Source organism: Squalius cephalus (assembly GCF_949319135.1).
Source record: "Squalius cephalus genome assembly, chromosome: 9".
In the NCBI taxonomy this organism is placed as follows: domain Eukaryota; kingdom Metazoa; phylum Chordata; class Actinopteri; order Cypriniformes; family Leuciscidae; genus Squalius; species Squalius cephalus.
In genome coordinates this window covers 39,925,533-39,943,947 of record NC_137130.1, presented here as the reverse complement: position 1 = coordinate 39,943,947, position 18,415 = coordinate 39,925,533, and the positions used below count along the sequence as shown (strand labels likewise).

Here is an 18,415-nt window from a genome sequence, read left to right as displayed (position 1 = left end):
TAACAATGCAGTATTACAATATAAATTTGTTTCTGTCTTAGAAATGTATAATAATAAAATAATAATAATATAAAAATATAATATTTGAGTGATATGGACTGAGGCACCATCAAAAAAAAAAAAAAAAAGTCCAGGTACAAGTCAATGTAAATACTTTTTTATTTTGCTAAAAATTGGTCAATGAAGAGAGGTTGGAGCTCAGTGTTGCATTAGATTGATGCATTTAATATGTACAACATTTTCATTTGGAAAAGAATGGCCAGTATTCATTCCTGACTACTGGTATTCATTTCTGGCTTTTTGCTTGGCATTATTTGGGATAGACAGATCACTTCTCATGCACACATACAGTGACTATTACCGTAACCAGATAAAAAGTTAAACAATATATGATCTACACATTTTGTGTCCTTTTAAATGTCCAAATTTATATGTCGAAGTTCTTTAATAGTCCAACCTTTCCAAAGGGCCTGTCATCATCTAATGAGAGTTGGACTGCTGGTAACAGAGCAGAGCTACTGAGGACTTCAGTTCTGTATGTGGCACCAGTAGATCCAGCGATGTGGGTCGGCGGACTGAGGAAGTGTGAGGATCGCATCCTGCCCTGTCTCTGGGTATTCTGCTACGCATTTTTTATAATAATATTAATGAATTACATAATTTTTTTGGAATACATTTTTTTCAAAAACCCCAAATGAAAAAGTATAACCATTTTTAAAGGTCCCATTCCATGGATTATTTTTATTATTTTATAATGTTTCCAGGGGTGCCCTTATAATGTTAGTATGTTTTTTAGATCAAAAATTGTTATAATTTAGAAATAAAAGGCATATTTCCTAGCCTGATTTCATTCCCTGGTTTGAACACTCTGTTTGAGGGGGCGTGTCTGCTGTGAGACTTCAGTGTAAACGCCCTCTGCTGTGATTGGCTGACATGCTTGCATATGAAATATCTGGCATTACATGTGGAACTATCTGGAAAACTTTTACTATTACAGCTATTATACGTTTTTACTATTACAGCTATCGGGATTAACGAATCGTGAGAAGTTTTTTAAGTATTTAGATCTATTCCCATCACATAAAAGGTTGCAGTTATGAGCATTGAGCAGATGACAGCCTGTTGATCGCGTGAAAGATCTTATCATTGCAACGAAGTTTCTGCACTCTCACTAATGATTTCACCAATGCAAACATGAGGTAAGTACAGTAAGAGCTTCGTTGTGCAGTGTAACAGCGTCATTGATTTCATAACGAGTTTTGTTCTTTGATCGCTTTCTGTATATATATATATATATATATATATATATATATATATATATATATATATATATATATATATATATATTAATCACAGTTTAAGTAAGATTATTTTCATCCTACTAAGAGAAACGATGTGAAGTTGATCGCTACTTCCATATTAAATCACTACTTACCGCTTGCTGGAATATAGTTGAAATTGTCCCCTTCGTCAGTATGAAACGCTGAGAGAAGTCTGCTTGATATTATCCCAGGTTAGAAAAACAGTCCGTGGTGAAATGGACAGAGCAAACTAACAACTTCGAATTAAACTTTTGCGGTATCCGATTATAGATAAACATCAACCGTCTGTTGACATTTCGCCATCAATACGCCTGTGTTCCTGTGGGCGGAGGTTAGTCAAAAAACAGTTTTAATGACATCACTAAAGAAGGAAGTAGAGGGATGTAGTCCAATCCAGCCGTTTTTTGTAGTCAACTTCTGTTAAATAAAATATCTCGCTTGGCATTGAACTTTGAGCTTTATAATTTTACAGATATTATTTATACTCTAACAACAACATTACACACTAACTAAAGTTTGAAACATGGGATCACATAGAACGGGACCTTTAATGATTCATATTGCTGATCTAGGGGAATTACATCCTAGCATATCCTGTTTCACCCAGAAATGTCACATTACAGAATTTAATGAATGGAGATTCATGTTGACTTTAAATAAATTGTCAATAAATGCAGACTTAAGAATAATGTTTATTTTTTTTATTTTTTGGTGATTCCAATAGAATCACCTGTTAATTTTAGGCCTCCTTGTGTTTGATGTGACTGTCCATCGCCACCAGCTGCATCACCGTCTTCAATATGGCCTTAAAGCAACATACAGCCGCATCATATTCCAGGGTGTGACGCATCATAATCTGGACCATGGCATTCTGCCCTGCCTCAGATATTTTGCCAACTATTTCTTCTACAAGTTTGGTTTGGAGGTACGTAAAGTTAGTATACAATACTTTAATAGCATATATTACATGACTAGTTATGTTTGAGTACAACATAACCTTTTTATCTTTTGACGTCTACCATCTCATGCATCCCCTAATGATTTAGTTTTTTGGATTCATTTGCAGTAAATTACAGACTCTTCTTTGCAGTTTCATGTTTTACAAACAGCACTGCAACTGAAACAATTATAAGTCAGAGTAACCAACTAAAAATAGTGACACTAACTTCGTTACATATTGACTTGCTTATAGTTGCTTAGACAAAATGATCTGCATTTCAAGCAAAAAGCTATTTTTCTTTCAACTAGCATAGTGTGAAATGTGACATAATTTGAGTATTTTAAATTGGATCTCAAATCTCAAATTTAGGCTGAAATTAAATTTAGATTATGATTGTTGACTACAATAACAATTTGTTACTTGAAATAAAATTAACATTAACTGAGGTAAAATAAATACAAATAATTGAACTTGAAGAAAGCGCCTGATTAAACTAAGTAACCTGATCAGTGTGGCTGCACAGCGAGCAGCTTAGAGAAACATCAGGAATGTTTTGGACGTCTCCTTTATACTTTGGGACTAAGGGGGTGTTTACAAGATACCCTTTACAACTAAAAAATGAAACCTTTTTAAACGTTTTGGTCATTCATTTACACGACAACGGCATTTTGGGGTCCCGAAAACGGGTTTTGAAAGTGGGTTTTTAAAATGATATTGTTTCCGTATTCCAACTACTAAAATGCGAATTTGTGAAAAGGATGACAATGTGCGCTTGCCTGTTCTGTGTTCAGTCTATAGGCACGGCGTGTTTCTTTACAAAGTGATATTGCCAACTACTGGCCTGGCAGCAGAAGACAGCATTTTTAATAGTTTTCGTGGATCCGCTTGAATGGGGATTGTTTTGACAATGTTGTTGTTTTTAGTATACCGTTGTTGTGTAAACGTACCCTAAACCTTTGAAACCTTTAGCATTTACTTAGAAGAGATTTAGAAGAGATTCAGAAAGGTTACAAAGTTGAGAAAACTTTACAGATTCAATATCTATTTTGCCTTAAATTTTTAGAGCAAAATAATTATTCAGTATTTTATGTTCCAGCTTCTGTTTTTTGCTTCTAAAAAAATGTACTACATTTTCCACATTATTTTATGTATCAGGTGTGTATTGTGGTAGCAGTAAATGTCATTGGCCAACGGATGGATGTCTGTGCGCTTCTGCACTCTTTCGCTCTAATGGCTGTTCTGGCACGTCGTCGTAGGAAGGCCATAGGAGAAGTGTGGCCCAAATACTGCTGCTTCATCGCAAGTTTCATGGTACTGCAGTACCTGCTGTGCATTGGCCTACCACCAGCGCTCTGCATCGGTCAGTTACTCAACATTCACTACTGCAAAGTTGACTTGTAAGAAAGGGATACATTTATTTGCAGGTCTGTTGCAGAGAATTGTAATGTTCAGGGAGTTAATTAACAGATAAACACATTGTGACAGTATAAACAGCTGTTTCACTTCAAAACCATTAGGTTGGGTTATGGATTTAACTCAGCAGGCTGGGTTGCTCATTTAACTCAAACGTCAGCTAATATTAACTAGTTGCTTGCATCATTTTACCTTATTTTTAATTTGCCTTACTGATAAAAGTGTCAGATGTGTTAAATGTGTAACTGTGAGAAACGGGCAAAATGACACATGAGAAGAGGAGACTTTCCATTTACCAATCTGATGAAGATGTAACCTTTGGCTAAGGGGTATTATGAATAAAAAAGCCACTTGGATGATATTACCACCCACAATGTCCTCTGTGAACATCACAGGCCATGGGGTTTCTGTCTTATCTCATCTGTCAGGAAAGGCTGACAGATGAGATAAGACAGAAACCCTATGGCCTGTGATGTTCACAGAGGACATTGTGATCTGTAGTGATCTGATCTCCATTGCAACCAGGAAAGGGCCGATCATTGATGCAATCCCAACTTTACCTTGAACCAGTCTGTCATTCCTACTGCATACCTCACTGTCGTCACACTGCCCTTATACATATCCTGAACCACTCTTACGCACTGTACGTCTCTGCCACTCCTGAATTCTTCATTCAGTGACGAAAGTCTTGTCTTGGCACCGTCATACATTTTCTTTAGATGCACAACACGCAATGCAACTTTTTCTGGCCTTCTCTATACTTTTTCATCAACACTCTCAAAGCAAATGTCTCATGTTCTTTCCTGGAATTAACCCACATTGCTGCTTACAGATCATCACCTCTTCTCTCAGTCTAGCTTCCACTACTCTTTCCCATAACTTCATGATGTGGCGGATACACTTCAAGCCCCTGTAGTTACAGCAGCTCTGGCTTCAGGCATCCTCTTACTTTGCAAGATTTTATTGAACAATCTGGTTAAAAACATTACTGCCATCTCTCTTAAACATCTCCATGCCTCCACTGGTCTGCCATCTGGACCAAAGCTTTTCCACTGCCCTCACCTCATCCATACTAATCTCCTGCACTTTTTTATGTATACATCATCCCACCTTCTTTCTCTGTCATTTTCTACATTCATCAGCTCGTCGATATACTCCATCCACCCTCTCAACACAATCTTGCAGGACATTTCCAACTGCATCCGTTATCAACCTAACCTGCAGAACATCTTTCCCAGTTAGGTCTGTCTGGCCAATTGGTAAAAGTCATTTTCTCCTTCTTTAGAGTCTAACTTCTCATACAGCTTGGCATACGCATGTTCTTAGTCTTTGCTACCTATCTCTTCACCTTGAGCTGCATGTCCTTGTATTCTTCCTTATGCTTACCTGTACTTCCTCACCTCCTCTCTGAATTTCACTCAACAGTCTTCCTCCTTCAGCTTTTGAGTTGCTGCTGCTCGAGAACCAGATTGAGAAGAATCGCACAGTCCTAATCTCATACAGAGAAGATATCTGTGCTCTCTAGGAACGGGGTTATCGAACGATCACATTAAATAATAGCTTAAAACTGGCCTTGATGATCCTACAATCACAGAGGAAGATCTTATCACAGCGATGAACAAAGCTGCAAGTCTTGATTGGGAAATACAGCAAATGTTCAATAAAAATGCCCACGTTAAAAAGACTAAAGTCATGGAGGTTCCAGCAAAAATACAGCAAAGTCAAGAGAGAATGGGTCATGCTGTCGGAGGTAAAGAACAGTCCATGCAAACAGCTTTGAAAACCCAACAGGTCATGGACAAGAAAGACTCTGAGCTCCAAGAGGTTGTCAAGCAGCTGAGAAAGGAGATTGGAGAAATGAGGAAAGTCATGAGTGTTCCGCGCAGCCCTGAGAAGGGAAGCGAGGATGCCGTGGGTGTCAGGAGCATAGTAGAGGTGACCAATGTGATCATTGTTTTAAATGTGGGCAAATTGGACATCTTTCCAGAGAGTGCAGAGGACCACCTGCTGGAAGAACAGAAAGAGGACACTCAGCTAGCAGTATGGCGGTAACAACTCACACAACAATATCACAGTGGCCGGACCATCAATGTGAACTCCTGTGTGACAGCATTAGGCAGCTGGAAGCCTGGGAGGCAGCAAAGCAGAAGGAGAGCCACCTACAGCTTATCAGATCCAGAAGTGCTAATCAGCTGTCCACCAAACGTAATGCACAGTTATTGAATTCCCTCTGCCTTTTCCCTCCAGCTTTTTTCCCTCTGTCTTTGGACACACCTTCCCCCTCTCCTCCTCCTCCTGCTTTGCCCAACTGTATGCATAGTGCTGGTCAGCTTGCTGGTCAATAGTTCTGGTGGCGGTCGTTGGTGACCCGTTCCTCGACTGGTCTGGTTTGAAAGTCTGGTTTATGATGGAAGTCTGGTTTTACACCTGATGCCGTTCCTGACACAACCCTCCTCATTTTATCTCAGCTTGTGCAACTCCAGTGGTTAGGTTAAGCTGGAGCAGAGGTACAATTTAGAAAAAGAGAAAATTGGATTTAATAACAAAAAAGGGAGTCTCTATTAATGAGCTAATGAGTCAAATCAAGAGTTTTAGGTAAGAGTAGTGCTTGAGGATGTACAAAAATAGGGCCAGGATCATTTTAGAATCAAAAAGTACATTTTTATAAAGCACAAAATCCATAAAGCATGTGCCCTAATGAAACACTTCCACTTTGTGCTAGATTATCCCTGGAGGAAATCATCTCCGGCTTTGAGCTCTAATCTGATAAAGTGGCTGTATCTACCAGACTACGCCATGAGTCCCAACGCCACCTTCATCCTTTGTAACTTACTCCATCACACCACATTTAATTAAATTAACATGTATTCCAAGAGAAATGCGTGTATCACTCTCATTTTCTAATTTCTTTTCGGTCAGATGACTGCCTGCTGTTGTTGGTAGCGTCTCTGCAGTGGCAGGTCTTTGAGGATGAAAATCAGGCTTGCATGAGACTCCTGGCAGGAGAGAATGTGGAGATCAGCCGAACCCTGGATCCTCAAACCCTAAACCAGTACACTCCTGTCAACAACTTCCTTCATTGCCGGTGTGTATTGGTTTTCCATTAGTGTTCATTTCCTAAAAATATTTGAAGTGTAATTTAATTGTTTAGTTGGTCTCACGTGCCGTTAAATAACATGTGGAGGCGGGGTTTATGACATATACTAGGACCAGTCACCGGGGGGCGATCGAGACGCTTTGGCTTCAGAGCTTGTGCGGCACGCTTGGTCTCAAGTCAAAGATCTACTGTACTGTCGTTCGTCCTGTTGCTCTTTATGGCGCTGAGTGTTTGGCCTGTGACGAAAGATGTAGAACGCCGTTTCTGTGTCATGGAAACAAACAGTATTCTGCAATTCTGTAACGGTATGGTGTTGCCTTAATATCTAACAAGCTACGTGAAGCCCAGCTTTGGTGGTACGGCCATGTCCTGCGCGCTGACAGTACAATGCTTGCCAAAATTGGCTTCCAGCTGGAAGTCAGCTTAAAGCGACCGAAGGGATGGCCGAAGGTAGATCGACACGGTGCACAACGATCTCAAGCTTACCGGTTTGCACCCCGATCAAGCCGATGATCGTATAAAATGGCGCCAGCGATCCAGAAAAGCAGACCCTGCTACTATGTGGGACAAACGCTAAAGAAAAAGAAGAAGATGTACATTTTTTCACCCTGATTATGCTTGTTCAGCACTTTGGCAAACAATTGCTGTTTTTAAAAAGTGCTCTATAAACAAACTTTGATTTGATTTGAACATGTAACTTCAAAAAAAAGAAAAAAAAGAAGAAGAATCAGGATTTCCGATAATGCAAAATGTAATAATGTTCAGAGTGTCATTTATTTTATTCCTTTAGCATAAATGCTTATGTAAATACATTGTGTCAGATGTAAAATGTTGTGATATGTCTTTTGTGTGTGTGTGCCTTCAGGTCGTTTCTGGACATGTTGAAGCTGTTTGTGTTCAGTTATTTTTTCTGGATGGTGTTATGTCTCATCTTCATCACTGGAACCACAAGAATTAACATCTTTTGTCTGGGTTATCTGGTGGCCTGTTTCTACTTCATGCTGTTTGGAGGCACGTTACTGCTGCAGCCAGTGCAGTATGTGCTCAGACTGTGGGACGGTCTCATAGCGTACACCTGTGTGGTCATCAGCCTCAAGAACATGCTCTCAGTAAGCACATCTCTTGAGTGTTTTGTCATGCCCTGTGGTATGAGACTGTGACCAAGAGAGATTGAAAAATTGTATATAACCATGCTATGCCACTCTGGGAATTTCACCCAGAGAATAACATCATTTCTGCCAATTACAGGCAATTTCTATAAGGTCAACGATAACACAAAGGGTTCAGATATGTAGTTTTTGACTTCATATGTTTATTAAATGCCATGCACATATCAAATCAGATCAGTAAATAGATATGGTTTTATTAAATCCCAAACATATAACCCTACAGTGCATGTAAAAAGTCTACCCAAGAAACAGAAAGGCAAATGGAGAATAATGAGTGTAGCAGCTGCTGTTCATAACATTAGAGTTTGCTATCCTTGGTACCACCAAGAGTTTTGTGAGTTTGAAAAGCATATTGGATTGTAGCGCGATAAATACACAGAAGCTAAAACATTTAGGGCCTTATAAGTAAATGGCAATACTTTATAATCGATACAGAACTCTAGCAGCTGCATTTTGGATCACTTGTATCTTGTTAATTGAGGATGCAGGAGATCAATCAAGTAATGATTGCAGTAATCTAGTCTAGGGGTCATGAAAGCATGAACTAGCTTTTCTGCATCAGAAACAGATCGCATGCTCCGGAGCTGAGCGATGTTTCTGAGGTGGAAGTTGCTGTCTAATACATGTATAACACACAGATCTTTAACTGTAGAGGATAAAGTTACAGTACATCCATCTAAATGCAAATTGTATTAAATATACAATACACTATATACTTGTAAATATACAAACTTCTGTGTACAGGTTTTTGGCCCAACAAGTAATGTCAGTAGCACTTTATTTTACAGTCCTGTTTCCCATGTTCACACTATGTACTGTACTTATTATAATAATTACAATAACTGGGTTATAACTAGGTACTAACACTGAAGCGACCCCTAAATCTAACCTTAACCCATGCAGTTACCTTATATTACTCAGTACTTTCTTAGGTAGGTACAAGTAACACTGTACAGTAAGTACAACTGTTATATATCTTATCCGAATTTAACTTAAGAAAATGACTGGTCATCCAATATTTAACACTGTCAAATTGAATAATTTAGAAATTTCACCTGGTCTTGAAATATTTAATGGAGTATCATCTGCATACAATGGAATCTAATCCCATGTTTTCTAATAATATTACCAAGAGGCAGCATGCATACTGATAATAGCTCGTTATTCCTCTGAAGTATAAGTACTTCTTGTGTTTGTGTGTGTGATCAGCTTGGCTCTTGTGCTTATCTGGAGAGTCTACAGAAGAACGGCTGTTGGCTCATTCAAGCTTTTAGCATGTTCTGCACCATCAAAGGCTACAGTTTACGTGAGTAACCTAATGGAAAAGGATTCCTTGTATCATTAGTCAAATTATATCATTATATTTATCAATGCACACCTGAGGTGTAATGGCATTTCCACTTCACGTTGTGTATCACCTCAGGTATGCATAGATTTTCAATAATTCAATGATTCATCTTCAGTAATTCATTACATATGTGTAAGAAATACAGGAATCATGATGGATGAGAGAATTGTACCAATGTTTTGGCATTTCACGATTGTTAATGAGAAACACAGGTGCCATTTTAACTTGTTTGGTGTTAGCTATTTTCCCCAAAGCTAACATTAGTTACTGGAGTCCTATTATTGTCTGAAAATGGTTTGCAAACTACCATGGACTCATTAACCTAGTGCTTTTAATTGTTGTTTTTTTCCACCATGTAAACTGTAAAAAAAATAAATAAAAAAATAACCAAAGACTACTTACTATTGTTAAGTTCTTACAACTTTCACAAACAAGCAGTAATGAATCTCAATACAACTTTTCATAACAATATTTGCTTCTCAGATTTATTTATTTAATTTAAGTTAACCCATCGAGGACTCTCATCTCTCCCACAATAATGATATTTTATGATGGCTATTGGTTGTGTGTGTGTGTGTGTAGTTGTATATATACAGTAGAGCATAGTAGCCTATACATTTTTGAAGGGTGATGATTTTTGAAGGGTGAATCTACATCAACTGTCTTGCAGGTGGAGATTTAACTTTTCAACCAATAAGTTAATGTTTGGCCAGAGAAGTGATTCTGCAGCAGAGATTAGATTTAGATCCGTTCTAAAGTCTTAAACTTAGCATAATGGAAGCAGTTGACCAGAGGCATTACATCAATTAAATGTGTTATATCATTAACATATGTGTTTGTATAGCTAAGCCTGACAGTCAGTGTGAACTGCCAGAGGGTGAAGCTGGTATCGTCTGGGACGCGATCTGTTTCACTGTGCTGTTGGCTCAGAGGAGGGTCTTCCTCAGCTACTACTTCCTCTACGTCGTGTCTGACCTTCAGACTTCGAAGATCCTTGCTTCAAGGTATTCAAGGACATCTTTACAACATCTAACCCGTAAACATTATTAACGTGTGTATTAACAATAGTAGAAATGTAAAAACATGTATGCATGAAAATGATCACAATAATTTATTTATAGAAAAAATGTCAAAAAGCAGTAACAGAGTAGTCTTACATAATAATAACTTAACATCTAGGTTTATTCTAATATTTCTTTATTTTAAGAGGTGCAGAGTTGTTTGAAGCCAAAGTGAAGAAACAGGTGGCAGCAAGATTGGAGATGGAGATAAAATCTGTGGAGACACTGAAGAAACAGTATGGAGACATTTTATTTTTTTTTTTTTGTTACCGATTAATGAAATACTTTAATATTGTAAATACGTGTAAAGCCGGTTTCATTCGTGTCCCACAGAATGGAGAAAATCAAGTCAAAACAGAAGAAAGCTCCTCATGAGCAAGAGACATCCTCTGCTGTTCATCCCGAATCCTCACATATCCCAAAGCGAAAAGGTAGCCCACTTTGAACAGATATTTTAATATTATATAGTTGTGATGAAATCCACATGTTGATATGAACTATAAATCGTCTTCTCACTGGTGCTTATTTCATTGGCCAGACCATATCACAACATCACCAATCTGAATAAAATTGAATGAGCATCATAAAATAATATATGATGATTTTTTGATAAAAATATGATTTTAATGTAAAGAGCGTCCTGACGTGTGTGTGTGTGTGTGTGTGTGTGTGTGTGTGTGTGTGTGTGTGTGTGTGTGTGTGTGTCTGCTTTTATTCAGATGGGGACTGTGGCTATGATCTGTTTGAAACTGACAGTGAGGAAGAGGAAGATGAGGTGAAGGACAGGACACAGGACAACATTTTACCTAAGAAGAAAACTGCTTTTCAGGTATAGAGAGGATAAAAGTACACAATACTATTCACAAAGAACACAATTTGGTAACACTTTATTTTATTTGTTTCATGTACTTAACATAGTAATAACAGTAAATTATGCATAATTACATGCAAATAACCCTCAACCAAACCCTAATCCTACCCTAACCCTATAGTTAGTACATGTAGTTAATTAATATTACTCAGTACTTAAATATAGAATTACACAGTAACAATGACACCTTAAAATAAAGTGTAACCCACAATTTATAGAGATAAATAAATTCATATATTGAATAAATGTAACTACATTGTAGGGATTCTCATACATGGCACCAAAACATGTTTTGCGTGTCAGATGACCCTTTCATTCTTTAATTACGGGGGTAACACTTTAGAATAATGGTCCGTCATTAATAAGTAACTATGCAGGAAGTAATGCAGAACTAATGATTAGTACTACATTAACACTTCAGCTACTATTAAATAATATAGAAACAAGCTTAACTAATCAGTTAGTAATATCAAATTTAGGAGATAGTTAGGTAATCAATAATTACTTAATGAGATTAGCCTAATAACTATCAACTAACTGAGACGTAATCATTTTTACTCTGAATATAGTCATAAAATGCATCACTAATTACTCAAGTGTTACCTAGTCACTATGCAGGAACTACTAGTGATCTGTATTCATTTGTATGCTAACATTTGAATTTGTGTAAGATGTCTAACGAGCCTTCAAACATATTACAATCAGCAAATCCCAAACCAAACTGAACATTTTTTGTAGTGAGAGGGTGATCCTGAATCCATTAAGTTTCTCACAGATGTCTTTACATATCATCAACAATGTAACAGATGATAATAATATATTATTTATACTTACTATATTATATATTATTTGATAATAATAACAAATAAATAATTAACTCATAACAGTATAGTGGGCCAATACGGAAGCAAATACAGCTACTGGTAATCTTCTTTTTCACCAACAGTTGGCATACATGGCTTGGACGTCAGGCGCCAAGGCGACCCTGAGAGACCATGAACTTCAAGAGGAAGAAGAGCAAAGAAAAGCCAAAAGACAGTTGCACAGACAAGAGGGTACAGTTTCTGAACTATGCTTGCATGAAATACCAAGCTTGTGCTTGACTTGTGGAATTATTAGTTCATTTCTATAAGGTTTACTCTGTGTCTTACATTTTCTGTGTAACCATCTGCTCGTTTGATCTCATTCAGGAATGATTTGAGACAGCAATTCCACTAAATATCTCTTGATCTCTCTGAGATCTATCTTTTCTGATTTTATATTGAAACATATAGGAAAAATGTATAGTACAGAATCTTCCTATCTTACAGTAATTCTTAAGTTGGCTGCCGATGCAACAGAAACCAGAAGAGAATGATTGGGTAAAGGATCTATCATCTAGAGTTTCATGACAGAACTTTATATTAAGAAGAGGATCTGTGACTTCTGGAAGCATCTTTTTTCAGTAGAAAAGAATGACAGGGATTGATCCTCAGGGGTATAGTGCCATGTCCGATCCAACACAGTAACCGATGGTTGCATGGTCATTAGGGCTGTGCATCTTTGGGTAGACAGCGAATCGATTCAATTCACGATTCATAGGTTTTCAATTCGAGAATGATTTTTGCAAATCCAGAACGATTCACATTAAAATGCAATGCAATTTGATTAATGATTCAATTCTGCATTTTTATATGCATTCATAGGATTAGTGCAAGTTTTTGAAAGCGATACAGTTATTGTCTCAGTGTAAACTACAAAAACGTGAATATGTGAAAATAGTGATGATGTGCATGCGTATTACATGTTGAGTCTATAGGCACATAATTTATTTACAAAGTGAAATTGCCATCGACTGGCCAGACAGCAGAATTCAGCATTTTTAGTCGTTTCCTTGAATCCATGTGAACGGGGATCGTTTCGACAACGTTGTCGACAAACGTTTTATCCAACATATACAAGAGAAATGTCCATGAAAGCATGTAAATGAATATTAAGGAAGTGTTTTTCTTGTTATATCACAGCCGTGGAGAAAGAGGAGTCTGATGAGGAGCAGCAAGAGGAGCTCAGTCTAAATGAAGAGGAAGAAAGAGGTAAAGCTGCTGTAATGTAATATCCTTCTATATTAATTACAGACTATAAAGGAGAACTTGTCTTTTCTTTTACGAAACACTAACCACAGCTCCTAAGTTAACACAGAAATTTTAGTTTAAATTAAACACAATATTAAGTCAATGTAATGATCAACATCATGAGGCGCATTTCCACTGTCGGGCCAAAAGCGAGCTGCTAGTGCGGGCCAGGGCCAGACGTGTTTCCACTGTCACTTCGATGCTTGGGTTTTAAATCTTTAACTAAACAACATGTTTGTTTTGCGATCTCGCTAGTTTCCAGTGATTTGTTTCTGATTAGTTTTTTAATAAAACTTCCATTTGTTGGTGAAATGATGGGTTTGTGTGATGTTGGTTTTGGGCTCGGCGCTCCAGGTCCGAGCCTGTTAGCCCAGCCCGTTTAAAGCACTGGCTCGCACTGGCCCGACAGTGGAAACACGGCTATTATGCCAACAGAAATCAACAAAATAATGTTTGCAACTTAAACGCTTTAACAAAATCAACAAATTAGAATTTTTAACTTGCCACCATGCATTAATTCAAGTTGGAAACACAACTTAATTGAATTAGCAGGTTGGAGAAAAAGAAAGATTTTTAATTATTCAGATTATACAAATTAGCACATCTTGATCATTAATGCACATATGCATTTAATCATTGATATTTTAATTGTTTTCTTTAACCATTTTTCTCTCTTTTTCTTGTAGAGCACATATTTAAGCGAATTCTTGACACGGTGAAGTTTCTCTGGGTTTTCCTACTCTATCTTACTGAGGATGCAATATCAGGTCTGAAGTCGCTCTGTAAGGACAGCTTGGACATCTCTAAGGTGCTTCGGCTTGAGAAAACTCTACTGAGCATTCAACAGAACAAGGTGAGGTCAATATTCTGCCAGTTATATTTTACTCCATTGCACTGAAATGGAAGATTGTTTAGATCAGAGGTCTTCAGTCCTGCTCCTGGAGGGCCTCTGTCCTGCAGAGTTTAGTTCCAACCTGCCTCAGCACACCTGCCTTTGAATACTCAAGCGATTCTGAAGTGCTTAGTTTAGATGAGGATTATAGCATTATTATATTATAGTTAAGGCCTTTATTTCCAAACATATGGAGTATTGCTGAAAAATGGGATGCTAGGATAAAGGGGGTGGTGATGAAAATGAAACCCATGTCCCAACAGGACACTTCATCACCTATTTGTCAGAAGCAAGTTTCCTTAACAGACTTGACTTCCTGTCATGACTTGTCCAATTTATTTAGTTGAACATGCCTGAAAAGATTTATTTGTTTTACTAAAAACAGTAAAACAGTGAGCAGGATTTTTTTTTCTCTTAGGCTACGTTCAATCTTTCAATACAAATCCAAATGTTTGTGAAGATCCGATATGTGAAAATCTGATCCGATTTAGCAAGTGTGAACGGCAAAATGCTACCTCCATATGTGGTCAATTGAAAATTTAATTTAGAAGAAATATGCTTTAAAAATGTAGTCTCTCTACCAACGATATGGATCAACAATTTTGATTAAACCATTCTGCACTTAAAAAACAGATTTTAGGGCTTTCACACCAGAGGAACTTTTCATAGTTCCTAGAACTATTGGTGGAAGTACCCAGTGCTTCGCAGAAACTAGGAACGATTTTAGTTCTAAGAACTTCTTTTGGAAGAACTGATTGAGCTCCTACTTCAGAGTCGGTCTAAACCAGCACTACAGGAACTACAGTGACATTAGTGTTCGCTGATTGGCCGAACGCACACGAAACACCAGCACCCGTCATTTTAAAAAAGCTGTGTAAACACACAGATTATAGCCTACATATTTACTCCAGAAACTAACTCTACGAACATGGAAAACAGTGATAGACGACCCTCTCAACCTTTACGCTGAGGAGAGAATCCAACACAACATTGGACTGAGCAAAACACGATTATGTATTTCTGCTCAGCGAGCGGCATTGGCCATCAACCACACGGAATACGCTAATACCTTTTCATATACTGTCTACTTTCTTTGTATAACAGTTCTATTTAATAACGTATATTATACAGGACTGTTAGACAGAGAATGCGAGCACTGTGAGTTCAGGCTCTGGCGTTCTCAGTGTTGTTAAAATAAAAGTCAGAAGAAGAAGAAGAAGAGGCCGTAAAATCCTTTCTTGTAGTATGAGGTTAGACACCGGTGTGCGGGAGTGGCGGGATTAAAGCCTTTCTCCTTGATCAACAGTTACCTTTCCTTCTTAGACCCTGAGCAAAGCAGTGTTAAACATGAGTGGAATACCAACACCGAAACTGACCGACAGGAAACCAAAAGATGAGGCAGATGGGTAGTGATCAAGAGGGGGAGAAGAACATTAACATATTCTCCTCAATGCATGTTTAAGCAATAATATTGTACATTAGGATACTTTAATATCTCTATTAAGTTCACCACCGTTCAGTTCAGTGGATAAGCTGTCAGATGAGACCAAACATGGCCAGTTACATATTAGAACACACTAGTAAATAAACAGTATGTAGTTAAAAGCATATGTCCTGTGAAGCAAATGGTACAGACGTGTCATTGAGGTGCAAACGACTCTTGTCTCTCCCGACAGAACCATCCTGAGCCTGGAGTGTCCCAACAGTCCTCGATCCGCATACTGATGAAATCCCTGCACTAGATAGGCTTTAGTATACTGTGATGATGAAGGCCATTGTGCCACGTTTAATTCACATGTATACCTTTAAAAGGATTTCGGAAATACTAGGGCAGTAAAGAGTTCTGCCCATATTTGCTCAGCCCTACAAATACATGCGAATGCAACCAGGAAAACGGCCCTTGGGGAACATTTAGTTCTCGGGGAACCACCCTGGTGGATAGTTCCTATAACTGAGTTCCTATAACTACCTGGTGAGAAAACGCCCCTAATATCCTATGTCCAAATCGACACAGAGTTAAAAATGATTTACATCCATTTGACTTCTACGCTGAATGTTGAATTTGAAAGTGCTGTAGTGGAGAACAAACGTTGCAAAAAACAGCACTGATGAAATAATGTCAGTGCCAAGAATAAATTGCATGCTTTTGCACCTACAAATCATAACATTACTAAATATTATGACTTTTTCTGTAGTAAAGGTTTCATATAAAATCTAAATGGAGAATCTATTAGACTTAATTGTATTACAACTGAGACAAGCTGTCAAGTGTGGCTTTGTCAGGCTGTGATGTCAAGGCAATATTATTGGCTGTTTTTCTTCATGGTATATCATTTATTTTGCGAAATAATTGAAGTTAAAATGACACTTCTCGCTGTTTAGGGCAGGGATGTCACTCATGAGAGTATTCACCAGTTCTACAAAAACTGGCTCTCCAGACAAGACACAGAGGCATCATTGGACAAGGCCAAAGAGGATATACAGGAAATAATCTCCACACCTCCAGCCATGAGCAGTTACCCGCGTGGCTACGTCAAACTCAACAGTGCCCACTCATGGGGCAGCAGCCTATCCAGGTATGCTAATAACATTATACTTGTATAAGTATGAGAATGCAAACTTGAATGGGGTGACAGAGAGCCAAAAAAAATATTTTACAGTATGACATTGAAAAGACAGGTCAAATTAAGTTTTTGTATAGTGCTTACAGAATCTAGTGACCTCTGGACGAACATACGGAGGTAGAAAACAAACATTGGCTATAATCATGTGGTGTAATTAACTGGTAAAACAGACATTTTTTTATTATTATTTTAGCTGACCTGACTCATGCAACATATTAAGTTAACATGGTAGTGGTGAAGTAAGCCAATCATGTCAATTCAAGCCAAGCTTCATGACGATTGGACTTTGCCTTAAGACAACAAAGGGAAGCTATTTGTTCAATAATTAGACGAATCAAAATTCGTGTGACAATTTAGTTTTTTTGGGGGGGGACTATAGTATATACCCACCAAATTTCATGCCAATTGAACACATAACCTATTCATTTAAAGTTTGGTTCCCTTTCGAAGTGGAACTTCGACACTGTGTTTTGGATTGACGCTATGGGGAAAGCCATCAACGCCATCAGTGTCTGAAGCACATGTGACAAACATGCCAATTTATTGTTTAAACCCGTAAGATTAACCCCCTGAGGTCGGCGGTATCGCCGGCGATACCAGCTCGCTTTTTTTTTATCAGTGTAAAAGAAACTCATAAATACTCTATTGACTTTGATTTTTCATAGGAGTTTCGTACATCAATCGATTCTGTTAAATGTGTATTATTTTTGTGTATACTCACAATAAAAACAAAGTGTGGTGCTTTTCGCCAAATAAAGAAAAATAAACAAGAAGCGAGTTCTGCCTTCTCTCTGTCAGTGTAGTCCGTTCTGAAACGCGTCCGAAAATGAACTGTAACTCAGCGAATACTTCTCACACAGACACGTGAGATATGTCTTTATGAAGCTTGAAATCTCCTCTTTTAAATGAAGTAATTTATATAAAAAACAAATGTTTTCAACTCATGTAATCCGTTTGAAAGCAAGGAGAGGTACCGTTTTTCCTTCTGCCTCATTATCTCTATAATAAGCTGCGGTCGCCCCGCCCCCGGCTCTATTCACATGGTAAATAGTTTAGGTGATCTAGTATGCATCGCATACGCCCCCCGATCAATGCCATAAAAACACAGTTTCTTCATCAGACTTACTGATAGTTCATCGCGTTTTGAGTATGGCACGCTTCTCCGGTAAAGACGCCCTTCAGATGATTCTGGACAGCGAGGAAGAATGCACCTTTTCCTCAGAGGAAGATTGTAACTAAGACGACGAACGGCAGCATTTTGAAGAGCGAATTCCGCCGAGGACACAATTTCGGAGTAAGTTTTACTTAAAAGTCTTTTGTCTTTTATTTTTCGTGTTCGCATTTATGAGGAAAAAACAATATTACGTGACAGTTCTCCATTGTGGACGCGAGCGCTCTGAAAGCAGCACTAAAAGACTTTCAAACTTTCACAGAGACCTCAAAACAGAAAGTACAAATCCTTTCTTTAAAACGAATTTCGTTTTGTATTAATTGTATCTTAATTTTAATAATTTTTTCATTAACAAATTTCCTGGATTTAATACATAAAAAGTAAATATAGGCTAGC

At 37.8% G+C, this 18,415-nt stretch overlaps 1 protein-coding gene across 1 annotated transcript in view; it reads left to right on the top strand.

Annotated features, from left to right (window-relative positions):
- The window catches only part of LOC307163967 (piezo-type mechanosensitive ion channel component 2), a gene marked incomplete at its 5' end in the record, with an annotated part of 89,218 nt that overhangs the window by 40,317 nt on the left and 30,486 nt on the right, over positions 1 to 18,415 (top strand). Inside the window, 15 exon segments of the mRNA XM_079880314.1 lie at positions 468 to 614; positions 2,047 to 2,247; positions 3,418 to 3,622; positions 6,398 to 6,499; positions 6,595 to 6,760; positions 7,638 to 7,881; positions 9,151 to 9,247; positions 10,134 to 10,293; positions 10,497 to 10,586; positions 10,684 to 10,781; positions 11,070 to 11,179; positions 12,168 to 12,276; positions 13,225 to 13,293; positions 14,019 to 14,185; positions 16,607 to 16,800. Coding sequence (XP_079736440.1) covers positions 468 to 614; positions 2,047 to 2,247; positions 3,418 to 3,622; positions 6,398 to 6,499; positions 6,595 to 6,760; positions 7,638 to 7,881; positions 9,151 to 9,247; positions 10,134 to 10,293; positions 10,497 to 10,586; positions 10,684 to 10,781; positions 11,070 to 11,179; positions 12,168 to 12,276; positions 13,225 to 13,293; positions 14,019 to 14,185; positions 16,607 to 16,800 — 2,159 coding nt within the window.